The sequence below is a fragment of the Phacochoerus africanus genome, chromosome 3 (genome assembly GCF_016906955.1).
Source record: "Phacochoerus africanus isolate WHEZ1 chromosome 3, ROS_Pafr_v1, whole genome shotgun sequence".
In the NCBI taxonomy this organism is placed as follows: domain Eukaryota; kingdom Metazoa; phylum Chordata; class Mammalia; order Artiodactyla; family Suidae; genus Phacochoerus; species Phacochoerus africanus.
In genome coordinates, this window is record NC_062546.1 from 187,086,852 (window position 1) to 187,099,325 (window position 12,474).

General features: G+C 58.7%; 2 protein-coding genes across 4 annotated transcripts; one reads left to right on the forward strand and one right to left on the reverse strand.

Annotated features, from left to right (window-relative positions):
* Positions 1-571: 571 nt before the first annotated feature.
* Positions 572-5,864, reverse strand: CHPF (chondroitin polymerizing factor). The gene is made up of 4 exons (XM_047773603.1): positions 5,488-5,864; positions 3,318-3,891; positions 2,621-2,800; positions 572-2,286 (listed from the first exon to the last, which is right to left on the reverse strand). Exons 1-4 carry the CDS (start codon positions 5,799-5,801, stop codon positions 1,027-1,029), a joined length of 2,328 nt encoding a protein of 775 aa, XP_047629559.1. The 5' UTR covers positions 5,802-5,864; the 3' UTR covers positions 572-1,026.
* Positions 5,865-6,058: 194 nt separating this feature from the next.
* On the forward strand, positions 6,059-12,466 carry TMEM198 (transmembrane protein 198). 3 transcript variants are annotated; one of them, XM_047773604.1, is made up of 5 exons: positions 6,059-6,642; positions 6,955-7,158; positions 9,454-10,029; positions 11,007-11,209; positions 11,583-12,466. In XM_047773604.1, exons 2-5 carry the CDS (start codon positions 6,993-6,995, stop codon positions 11,718-11,720), a joined length of 1,083 nt encoding a protein of 360 aa, XP_047629560.1. In that variant the 5' UTR covers positions 6,059-6,642; positions 6,955-6,992; the 3' UTR covers positions 11,721-12,466. The 3 variants fall into 3 exon arrangements, 2 of the variants coding, with proteins under 2 accessions (XP_047629560.1, XP_047629561.1); XM_047773605.1 differs by having other exon boundaries at positions 6,989-7,158; XR_007134092.1 differs by lacking the exon at positions 11,583-12,466 and having other exon boundaries at positions 9,454-10,314; positions 11,007-11,072.
* Positions 12,467-12,474: the final 8 nt, after the last annotated feature.

The window sequence follows — 12,474 nt, forward strand, 5'->3', positions numbered from 1 at the left end:
TTGTATATATTTAGGGAGGACAGGGTGGGGGTGGGGGTTCAGCTGTAGAAGGTGGGTGGGGCTGTGGGGGTGGGTAACTTAGGGATAGCCAGAGTCCCAGCCCTAGAGCGTCAACAGAGAGGGCAGGCCCCCAGGACTCAGGACTGCTGGGCTGATCCTGCTTCCTGCTCCTCTCCAGGCCTGGCTCCCCTTTTGGTCGGGGGAGTGGGCGGCCCAGCAGGCCTGGCCCAGCTCCCAATTCCCCCTACCCCAACCCCACCCCTAGAGTCCCCTCCACAGGGAGAGGCAGAGCTTTCTGAACTTGGCTGAGCTTGGGGGTAGGGAAGGGGTCTTCTCAGGCCTCTCTGCCTCCAGCCGGGTTTTGTAAAGTGCTGACAAAATTGGGAATAAAGAGGCATAAAGAATTCTCTGTGTGTATATGTGACTAAGCTGGGAGCTGGGGCGGGTTGGGCATAGGCATGACGTGGTCCCCAGGAAAAGGAAAGCCAGGCCCCAGCCAGGACAAGGGAGCCTCCATCATCAAAGCCCTCCCTGCCCTCATGCCTCCCTTTCAAAAACTCAGAAGCACTAGTCCACACTCAGCCAGTTTATTAAGGGCAGGGAGCTTCATTAGGAGTGCAGAGGGGAGAAGTTGGGAGATGCCCACTTTCCTCTTTCAGCTCCCCCCCTTTCCCAACAACTCATCTACAGCCCAGCTCCTGGGGTGACCCTGGGAGGGACCCTGGGAGGCACGGCTGGCGTCAGGCAGACTGCACTGCATAAATACTCAGAGGCCACAGCCTGAATCAGCAGCGTCAAGGGGGCAGAGAGACCGGGTTTAGGGCAGAAAGGGGTGGCTCCAGGGGCACCTCCTCCAGGGCTTGTCCTGAGCCCAAGGCCCCCCACCCACCCACCCAGGCCAGAGAGGGACGGCGCCAGTAGGCTGCCCTGGGGTCTGAGGCTGAGGCCAGCCCTGCCCAGTGAGGCTGGCAGGTGGCTCCGGGTCGTTGGGGGAGGAGAGGCGGCCGCCTTGCCAGGGTTCCGGGGTCAGGTGCTGTTGCCCTGCTCCTGCTCGAAGAGCAGCATGGCCAGCTGGGTGCGGGAGCCGAGGCTCTCGAGCGCGCTCTGGCGGCAGCGATGGTACAGGTCCTCGCTGAGCCGCGCGCTGCACGTCTGGGCCCGATAGCGCTGCAGCAGCGCCGGCTCCACCGCCCGCAGGACGTGCAGGCTGGAGAAGCGCAGGAACAGCTCATACACATCCAGGCTCTCCAGCAGCTCCTCCTCCTGCTCCGAGGCCGCCGCCAGCCGCGCTCGGGCCGCCACGTAGTCGGAATTGTAGAAGCAGGCCTCGGTGGCCGCCTGGCGATCAAAGCGGCCTGTGTCTCGGCCCAGCTCCGGGGGTCCGGGGCCCTGGGGTGGGGCCACGGCCGGGTGGAAGGCCTGGAAGTGCATGGGAAAGAAGGCCTGCCAGCCAGAGATGGCGTGCATGCGGCAGCGGTTCAGGAAGTCGGGCGTGAGCACAGTGTCTGGCCCCGCCAGCAGGAACAGCGTGTCCAGCGGGTGCTTCTTGGAGAGCAGATCCATGAGGCGCAGTGGTGAAGGTGCGGCTGTCTGCACGCTGAGCCAGGGCACCCGGGCACCGGGGAAACGCCGCTCCAGCTCTGCCACGTGGGCCTTGACAGGGGCAAAGACATCTGCATGGGCTGCCCGCTGGGCCTGTCGTGGCTCATATAGTAGCAGCAGAGTCAGGGCTGCCGCAGCATCTCCAGGCTCCAGTGCAGCTGTGGCGAAGGCCTCCAGGAAGCCAGGGGCCAGGTCACGCTCGGCCGCAGCCAGTGGCAGCAATACAGTGAGACGTGAGGCCTCGGTGACATAGGGCACGGGCAAGATCTCCACGCGACTCAGTGGCCGTAGCAGCTGCACCCGGCGGGTGAGGGGCCGGCGGCCGCCCTGGGGGGTCAAGGCCTCCAGCTGCAAGTCCAGAGTGTACTCCATACCCCGGGCAGGATCGAAGCGTCGGTAGCCATTCACCAGCTGCTGCTTCTGAAGGCGTAGGGCAGGGTGGTATCGGCGGTTGAGCTCCTCCAGGGCTGCTCCCAGAACGTCAGCCACATCGGCCTGGTCAGCCCCACGCAGCGGGCAGCGAGGTGAGCCATCAGCGCAGGAGAAAGCGTGCTGCTCTGTGAAATAGTCCCAGCGTAGCACTTCAAAGCGGGAGGCCGGGCGGGATGGCGCCGGGATGCCCACGGGCCAGGCGGCTGCCCGTTCCCCATCGGCTGCAAGGCGGCTGGTGTTCTGCACCTCCCACTGGGTGGCAGAAACAGGCCATGAGCGAGGCATAGACCACAGGGGCCAGTATGCAGCCGGGGGGTTGGGCAGGCAGCAGCTGCCACTCAGGATGGGTCCCCAGGCCTTTGCCCACCTCTGCCCACCAAGGGCCCCAACCTGTCCTTTCCCCAAATAGAGGCCACCTAAGACTTAAGAGAGGGCTTGATGGAGAGGCTCCTCAGAAAAGGCAGAAACAGGCACTGGGAAGCAAGTTCGTTCTGTGATTCCACTGCTAAGGTTTCATTTCCCTGGGATCTCTGAGACCTCTCAGGACCACCCCACCCCTGCCTTCGTCCTCTGGCCCAGACCATACCTGTAACTCCTGGATCTCCTGGTATGTGCGTTCCAGCTCAGCTCGGGCAAAAGCCTTGTGCAGCTGGTACATGTGCACAGGGTCACGTACAGGGTGGGCCGTCAGGGCACTGCGGAATCGAGGGTCCCCTTCTTGAACAGGCTCCCCAGGGCTCAGCTCCAGGTAGCTGTAGTGTACCCCCTGGGGAGAAGGGAAGGGGTCCATAACGGGAAATGGAGGGGGACAGTCGCCAACCCCCCAGTGTGTGTCTCATCTCCCCATCCTATGACCTGTTGTGGACTTGGCGGCAGACGCCTGTGGGCTTAAGTCTATCTTGACCAGTTGTGAGCTACTGTGACCTTGGGTAAGCCTCTGCTAGCTCATCTGTGAAATGGGCATGCATCCATCTCAGAGCCGTCCAGGGACTCAAATAAGATTAACAGCAGCCAACCCTAAACACCTACAACACCTACACCTATGTACAAAGCTCCCTTATTTTTTCTAATCCTTGTAACAACCCTGAGAAATAATTACTCCCATTGGTAATAAGGATACTGAGGCACAGGAGATTCAGTAGTTTACCCAAGGTCACAGGGGTACAAAAATGACAGAACCGGCGTGGAAACCCAGGCCTATAGCTCCAACCACCTCTTTGCCTCTCAGGGGGAAGTACACTCGCCTAGACAGGAGGCACCGCTGGGGTGGTTTATCTTCCTACCTCGTGGTCGCCAGTGCAGCCCACCCCGGTGGCATCGAGAATGCAACGGCCCAGCCACTCATCCGGGCGCGCACTGACAATGTCGTTGCGACAGGCTTCCAGGTGGGGGCGCAGCTGCTGCAGCAGTGTGCGCGACAGCAGCACCCCAAAGCCACCGTGGCAATAGCGGCCTGGGGCGGGCTCTCCACTGATGAAGTCCTGGGGCCGGCCCAGATAGAGATGGGCAGCGGCTGCCAGGCTGAGGTGGCCAGCTAGGCGCGCCAGTCCGTGCGCCTCGGTGTAGGTGGCATCGGGCACGAGGAAGAACCAGTCAAAGTCGTCTCCGTGTTGCTCCAGCAGGTGGCGCAGTGCCAGGTGCAGGTGCCCAATGGGCCGCTCCTCGCCCAGCGTCACCACGGCCATGCCCGGTGGTGCCCGGCGGCCCCGCGAGCCTGTCAGGAACACCACGCGCTCTAACCGGTGCCCTAGCGTGCGGTTCACCGCCACGCCCAGTGTGGGCAATGTGGCCTGTGAGGTCAGCACTGCCACGAGCAGCCTCTGCCTGATGCCCAGCTCCGTGCTGATGTAGCGGGTCCTGGGAAGGAGAAGAGGCACCAGGTTATTAAAAAGTTAACAGGGGAGTTCCCATCGTGGCGCAGTGGAAACGAATCCGACTAGCATTCATGAGGACGCAGGTTCGATCCCTGACCTTGCTCAGTGGGTTAAGGATCAGGCGTTGCCATGAGCTTTGGTGTAGTTTGCAGAGTCGGCTTCGATCTGACGTGGCTGTGGTGTAGGCTGGCGGCTACAGCTCTGATTCAACCCCTAGCCTGTGAACTTCAATATGCCGTGGGTGCGGCCTCAAAAAGCAAAAAAACAAAAACACAAAAAACCCCAAAACAAAAAAGTTAACAGGGCTGGCAAAAGGCAGCATACATGGCTCTGGAAGGTCACATCCTCTCTGGGTCTGTTTCCCTCACCTATCAGAGGATAAGAATAACAGCTCTCTCCCCGGGGACATGAGGATTTAAGTGAAATACTGGTCTTACCTACATACTGCTTTTGGGAGATGGCACTATCCAGGCAGAGATGAGAGATACACTGTGCGTCTGATTCCCTGTTTCATTACTTAATAGTTTGGTCTTTGAGCAAGTTACTAAACCCATCTGAGACTTAGCTAGCCTCATCTGTAAACAGGGCTGATTGTTTCTTTAAAGCACTAAGCCAAATGCTTGGCATATGGGTATTCCACACATCATCATGTATATTATATTCTTTCTTTCTCTCTCCCTGTCTCTCTCTCTCTCTTTCTTTTTGCTTTTTAGGGCCACACCTGCAGCATATTGAAGTTCCCAGGCTAGGGATCCAATTGGAGCTACAGCTGCCGGCCTATGCCACAGCCACAGCCACAGCCACGTGGGATCAGAGCCTCGTCTGAGACCTATACCACAGCTCACAGAAATGCTGGATTCCCAACCCACTGAGCAAGGCCAGAGATCGAACCCGCATCCTCACGGATACCAGTTAGATTCATTTCTGCTGCACCACAACGGGAAGTCGATGTATATTCTTATTTCTAAATATATGGCATTATACCACAAATATGTCACACAAATGATGTAAAGGAATGAATAGCATAGACATGTAGTGAATGTGTTTGGGGAGCTCAGGGGTTCTAGGATCTTACCTTCCACAACACAGAAGGTAAGTTGCAGAACTGGAAATTGAACTCAATGTTACTTAGGAGAAATTAGTTCAACTCACAGGCAGAGGCATTAATGGGATGGGTATATCACCCTTCCCCCACGAACCTCACTACCTCCCCATCCAGGTCTCCACACAGGAATAAGAGAGGTAAATCCTAGTTCTCGCTTTTCTCTTTCCCTCTCTCTATACCAGTCTACACCCATCACCGAGCCAGGGAACTGAGGATCTCTGGGGGCCCGTGGTGTCAAGCAGGTTTAGGACAGAGGTGGGCAAGTTCTGCCCAGGCCTGGATGAGGCCCAGAGAGGCCTCAGATGAGCTGCACACCTCCCCGAGAAGCAGGGCTATCGGAAATTATCGGGGCCCAAAGACTTCCTGGCTAGCCAGCCCCTTCCTTCCGGAGCCTGACCCAGCCCCTGTCGGCCTCCACGGCGCGCCTGTCCAGGCCGGTTCACAGGGGGTGGGGCTGGCGAGTCTGATCCCTACCTGACGGCCTTTTTGGCGGCCTGGCCAGGCTGTGCGGGGTGATAGGGCAATACGCGCGGCTCCCAGTTCTCCACGGCTCCTGCGCCGGCCCCGGGCTTCTCGCGCTCTGCTCCAGGTTGCACCGAGTTGGGCCGGCGTGCCGCGTTTGTGTTGCCGCGCGGCGGCAGCTCAGAATCTCCGGGTTGGGGCGGGCCTGGGCCGCACGGCTCCTCCACCCAGGTGACGCTGAGCAGGCTCAGAGTGAAGCCCAGGGAGATGCCCACGGCCACTGGCCCTGCGGGCCGCAGCACCGACAACAGCAGCGATGCCCGCATGGCGCCGGGACCGCGGGCCCCGGGCCTCGGAGCAGCCCCAGAGCAGCTAGAGGAGGCTCCGAGGGGGCGGGACTGGGGAGGGGGCGGATCCAGAGGGCCCAGGGCAAGCAGGCGGCCCCCCCCACTCCGCGCCGAGCAGAGCCCGCGGTGCCAGTCGAATCCCCAGCGCTGCGTTCTGATCCCCTTCCAGCCGCAGCTCGGTACCGCTCACCGTCCCGGCGCTGGGCTCGGGAGCCTTAGCGGGGGCCGTCGCTGTCCGACGTGTCACTGGGAGGGCCCCGCCCCCGGGGTGTGGCCTCGGGCTCCAGCTACCGGAGAGGGAGGAAAAGGGGGAGGTTAAAGGGGAAGGACCCCCGGAAGTGCCCCCTCCTCAGTGAGGGAGAGGCAGACGCCGGGGGCGGAGTCCCCTAACCTCCTCTCGGCGTGGTTGGTGCGTCTCGGGTGACGTCAGAAGCAGCCCGCCCCTGCCTGGATGGTGCGCCCTGAGTGACGTCAGGAGCAGAGGCCGGAGCTGTCCATCAGCACCAAAGGCCGCGGGCGGGCTCAGGGCATGGGGCCGCGGCTCTGGGGCAGCCCAAGCCCCTGCTCCCGCTCCTTTCCCTTTCCCAGGCCCAGCCCGAGTCCCCGAACGCCGCGGACCTGGAGTGCTAGCCGGTGTTGGAGGCGGAGCGGCGACGCTGCCGCGCAGGGACCGGTCCCTCCGGCCCAGCGGCCCCCTTCCCCTCACGGCGGACTTTTACCGGACCCAAGTCGGCTGGAGCCCCTGGCGCCCTGCAACCCCGGACACGCCGGCTTCTGCACAGCCTCTTTCGCTCTGAAGCTCAGGTCGCCTCCGGCCCAGGTAGATCTTGGACAATCCCAGATTTAGCCGCCCACAGACCAGTCTTCTAGCCGCCTGCTTCTCACTGGCAGCACACTGACCTCACCTCCCCACACCCAGTTACCCTTTTAACTTCATCCCAGCTCCCTCTAGCCGGGCACTTTTGTTTCCCTTTGTCTTTTTCCCCTTACTGCAAGGATGCTTCCAGAGCTGTGTGATGTGAGCATCACTCCTTTGTCCACTGTGTCCTTGCCTAGTTCTCCCACTCCCATTCTCACTCGATCGTGGTAGAGACCCAGGACTCCTCTTTGACCCCAACTTCCTCTCTGTCAGGCTGACCTGGGAGGGTGACTCCCTCTGTTCCCAGCACTATGCCAGGCACTGCGGCGACGCTGCGGTTCCAGCTGCTGCCCCCCGAGCCAGATGATGCCTTCTGGGGTGCACCCTGTGAACAGCCCCTGGAACGCAGGTACCAGGCACTGCCGGCCCTCGTCTGCATCATGTGCTGTCTGTTTGGAGTCGTCTACTGCTTCTTCGGTGAGACCTCATCTCATCCCTCACTTGGGCTTCCCCACTGTTTCCCTAAGTTATTTTTCTGAGGCACCCTCAGCCTTCTTTAGAACTTTACCACCACCATAATAATTATCTTTCTTTTTTCTCTCTCTCTTTTTCCATCCCACAAATGTTTGTAGATAACTTAGACTCTAGATCCTAGAGAACACAAGTTTTTGAGTTAGGCATGCTTGAATTTGAACCTGGCTCTGCACTTTACTAATTGCTATGCCTTGGGCTCATTAACTGCTAAGCTCCAGTTTTCTCATTGAACAGTGGGAAAAATGATACTTGTCTCACACAGGGTTATTGCAAGAATTAGTAAGCACTGAATACATAATAGCTCTTGTGATGAAGATATGTTTGGGTTACTATGCTAGGTAGGCACCGAAAACATTTAGCAGGGTAAGTAAACATGGTCCCTTATCACCGGGCATATTGTCTGATGGGGGAAAGGCTTCTGAGCCATTTATGCCTGTGATACCTATTAGAGAGGAGCTAAATATTAGTCATACACATGGAAACGTGTGTCCAAAGCAGGTTCCAGTAATCAGGGCTGCTGCAAATAGTTGTCCAGGATGGATACTGCACAAGGGAGTTCAGCTGGATAGGCAAGTAGGGGCTGAAATCTAGCCTGTGCTCCACTTACAGAACTCTAGACCTTGGCACAAGTCTGCTTTGCCTAGAGGAACACAGTTTTTCCTAAATTGCACAAAAATGCCAAATGGTCTAGTGGACTAAATGCCCAGTGACTCCCCAGCAAGAAGATGTAGAAATTCAGAGAGTAGAGTTGGTCTTTTGGACTGGGCATCCAAGGAAAGCCTCCAGGTAGAGCATTATAGGTGGCTGGATGAAGTGCAAAGGAAGCTTGAAGTTCTGAGTTTCAGGTTGGGCAGAGGTGGGGTGGGATAGGTGGGGGGGACTTGTGCTGTGCAGACTTTATGCCTCCCCCTAGAATGGCTGGGTAGTAGGCAGGGATAGGAGCCAGATGGTCCCTCCTCTTCCACCCCCAACCTCTGGTCTGAACAACTGAAGAGTGGGCAGGAGGAAGAGCCCCTCTAAGGGTTCAGGACACATTGTAGATCTCCAAGGAGTCTGTGTCACCTCACCCCCTCCACTATTCATACCCGCTCCCTCTACAGTTGCTCAGTGCAGCTTGACATTCCCTCTCCTGGCTTCCTTGCCACCTTACACTCTTGGAGGCTCCCACTCTCCCGCTCTTGGATTCTCTGAGCCCTCGTGCATGCCCTACTCTTTCCGGCCCCCGAACCTCCCAGACTCTAATGCTTCCCCTCACTGCCAGAACTAACTCTCCTCTTTAAGACTTTTCTCTTTGGCTTTCCCTGACCCCTACTCCCCCCCATCTCTGACTTCCATCTTCCCAGCTGTTCAAGATCTACAAGTCCCTCACACTTCCAGGTACCCTTAATGGGCCTAATGGCCCTATAACCTCCATTTTTCTGAAACTCCACAACCACTATTTCCTCAACAATCCTCTTTGACTCCCTGTGGCCCCTTGTATGTCCTAAAGACCCCTAATCACCCCAGCTATCTCATTACCTTCCATCCCTCTATTTTTCCTAACATAGGGGGATTCCCCCTATGACCCTATTGTCAGATTGCCCCCCACATGATCTCAATGATTCCATTCCTCTGGCTTCAATATTACCTCTCTCAGACACCCTTTAATACTCTCAATGATTCCATATCTGTCAATCCCCTTGACCTGAAAGGACCTCATCTTGTGGACCCGTTTCTCTGTTCCCTTTGTAACCTTCTATTGAAGTCATATCTCTGAAGCCCTGTGACCCCTCAAAGACCTCATCTTTCCGACCTGTGTGACCTCACCTCTCAAGTTCTTTCCAACTTCCAAATACACCCCTCTGAACAACCCCTCCCCAAAGACCCCAATGACTCCATTGCTCATCCACTTGTGACCCCAGTGACCCCTCTCTCTGATCCCTATTATCCCAAAGACCCCGATGACCCTATCACTGATTCACTCTTGACTCCAATGATTTATCTCTGAGTGGCCCTTAAAAAAACCGACAATGACTGTGTCTCTGTTTTCCCAGTGACTCCCAATGACCTATCTTTCTGGTCTTCCTTGACCCCAGTGGTTCCTTCATTGCTTCCCTCAGGACCTCAGTGACCCCAGTTCTCTGATCTTAGTCTCCTGCTTCTGGTTCCCCTGTGATTCCACGTCCCTGACCCCTCTGACCTCCTGCCTGCAGCCTGCTGGCCTTGTTTGGCCTCTCACGAGCCCCTGTTCCCCTCCAGGTTACCGCTGCTTCAAGGCAGTACTCTTCCTCACCGGGTTGCTGTTTGGCTCAGTGGTCATCTTCCTGCTGTGTTACCGAGAGCGGGTGCTGGAGACACAGCTGAGTGCTGGGGCGAGTGCAGGCATCGCGCTGGGCATCGGGCTGCTCTGCGGGCTGGTGGCCATGCTGGTGCGCAGCGTGGGCCTCTTCCTGGTGGGGCTGCTGCTCGGCCTGCTGCTCGCCGCTGCTGCCCTGCTGGGCTCCGCACCCTACTACCAGCCCGGCTCTGTTTGGGGTCCCCTGGGGCTGCTGCTGGGGGGCGGCCTGCTCTGCGCCCTGCTCACGCTGCGCTGGCCCCGCCCACTCACCACCCTGGCCACTGCCGTGACTGGTGCTGCGCTCATCGCCACCGCCGCAGACTATTTTGCCGAGTTGTTGCTGCTGGGGCGCTACGCAGTGGAGCGTCTCCGGGCCGCCCCCGTGCCTCCCCTCTGCTGGCGGAGCTGGGCCCTGCTGGCACTTTGGCCCCTGTTCAGCCTGATGGGCGTTCTGGTGCAGTGGCGGGTAACGGCCGAGGGGGACTCCCACACAGAAGGTGAGAAGGCACAGGCCAGGGTGGGCATGAGAGAAATGGGTGGCCAGGGCTGGGTCGGGGTGCAAAGAGATTGGGGAGCAGGGGGAGGAGCTGTACACACCAGCAGTAGAAGGGCTCAGCTGGATTAGAGAGTGGGCTGGCTCAGGGTCAGGGAAGATAGGACCTTGGCGCCACCGTTCATCCCACAGCAATGGATGGAGCAGGCAGAAAACAGAAAAGGCTCCTGCCCTCATGGAGTTACATTCAGAGAAGGGGAGACAGACAATAGACATTCACACTAACAAGGTAATTCCCATTGTGTGGAATGATATGCAAGACATAAGCAGGGTAATGTGAAATATAGTCAGCGTGGCCCGGGAAGGTCACTTGGAAGAGGTGATGTTTAAGCAGAGACCCTAACAATAAGGGGCCAGCCATGCACAGAGCTAGAGGAGCAAGGACGAGGGCCCAGGAAGGACTGAGCCTGGCCTGTTGGGGAAGTGGGGCTGGAGTGGTGGATGAGGGATGCCAATTGTGTGGGCTTCGTGGGCTGACATGAAGTTTCTGGATTTCATTAGACGGGCGGTGAGATGCCATTGGAGGTTTTAAAGCAGGGAGGATAAATCTAATTTAGCATTTGGGATGCTCATTCTGGCTGCTGAGTGTTGAAAGCATCGGGAAAGGCAAGCATAGAGGGGGACCAGTGAGGAGGTGGTGAGAAATGGTGATGGCGGGTTTAGGTGAGTCGTCCATGGCTCTGGGTTGGGGGAGGGGCAGCAGCCAGGAAGCAGGAACCTATAGTCTAGGAATCTTCCATAAAGACCTTTGGAAGAAACGACCTGCAGGAGGTCCCATCTGGGAGGTGGGAGACCAGGAAAGTAAAGGAGGGAGGTTTCAGACAGGGGAATCTGGGAGCCTAGAGCCCCCAAGTTGTAAGGGGCAGGGAGGCCTGGGGTGAGAGGAGGCACTGAGCCACTTCTCTGCCCACCCCTTCACAGTGGTCATCAGCCGGCAGCGCCGACGCGTGCAGCTGATGCGGATTCGGCAGCAGGAAGAGCGCAAGGAGAAGCGGCGCAAGAAGAGACCCCCGAGGGCCCCCCCCAGAGGCTCCCGGGCTCCTCCAAGGCCTGGACCGCCCGACCCTGCCTATCGGCGCAGGCCAGTGCCCATCAAACGCTTCAATGGAGACATCCTCTCCCCGGTGAGCCCCCTGAGTGCCCCCAGTCCAAATCGGGGAGACTGCCCTAGCAGCCCAGGGCCTTCCCCAGGGCACTGGCTGCTGTCCAGAGGCCTGGTGCTTGCTTGTCCCCCGTGATAACCCCCACACCGGGAGCCTGATGGGTGGGGGAGAGGGGTGTCCTGAGTGTGCAGTGTAATGAGGTGTACTATGGGGTAGCCTCTCAGGGCTGTGGACTCTGGGTGTGGTGAGGTCCTAGGGTGACAGCAGACTGGGATGTGGCTCAGGCTGGTGACAGTGCAGGGTGAGGTCTGCCTGGGTGGCTGTTGGGGGGCAGGGTCTGTGTGACACTCTCACACCTGTGTTTCCTCCACTACCCCCCCCCCCCAACCCCCAGAGCTACATCCAGAGCTTCCGGGACCGGCAGACGGGGAGCTCACTGAGCTCTTTCATGGCCTCGCCCACAGATGCGGACTATGAGTATGGATCCCGGGGGCCACTGACGGCCTGCTCAGGGCCCCCCGTGCGGGTATAGCAATCTGGCTGCTCCTGCCCACCTAGGCTCATCGGTCACCAGCTCTGCCAGCTTGGAGAGGCCTGCTGGGCCACAACTCAGCCCACCTGGCCCTGTGGCCTTTGGCTGTCCTTTTCCCCACTCTGGAGAGGGACAGCCTGGCTGCCAGGAGGGAGGACCTATCTCAGGCTCGGCCTGGCCGAAGGAATGAGCCCCCTCCAAGCTCCCGAGGGGCTCCTGAGGGACTCCAGTGTGAGCCCCACCGGGGTGTGCTCAGGGTTGTGAGTGTGTTGCCTGTATGTGTATGTGTGTTTGTGTGTGTGGGGGGGGAGGCTTGGAGGGGCATTAGGACCCTTGCCTTAGACTTCTGATTGGGAGGGCTTCTCCAAGGGTGGCCCCACCTCCTCTCCCACTGCTGGGGTCCCACGGCCACTCTCCTGCATGTCTAAGTGGAGGAGGCCTGCCTTCCTCCCCCATCGCCTCCACCTCTCAGCCAGACTCATCTAAGGCTTCTTGTCCTTGTCCATGGGGCTAACTGCAGCAACCCTCACCCTGGTCCCCTGTCCTCTGCAAGCCACCAGCCTGAGGGCAGTGGCAGGGGATGGGGGTGGGGGTTGCTGCTCCAGTCTGGGTTAGGGAGGGAGGGTCAGGGGGAGGGGGCTTAAACGCACGGCACATGTCTGGTGCCTGTCATGCCGCCCTGGACATGCTTCTGTCTCCCCCTCCCCCACCCTGTTTTACATCTTTTATAAATGTGCCAAATTGTGTGGCTTCT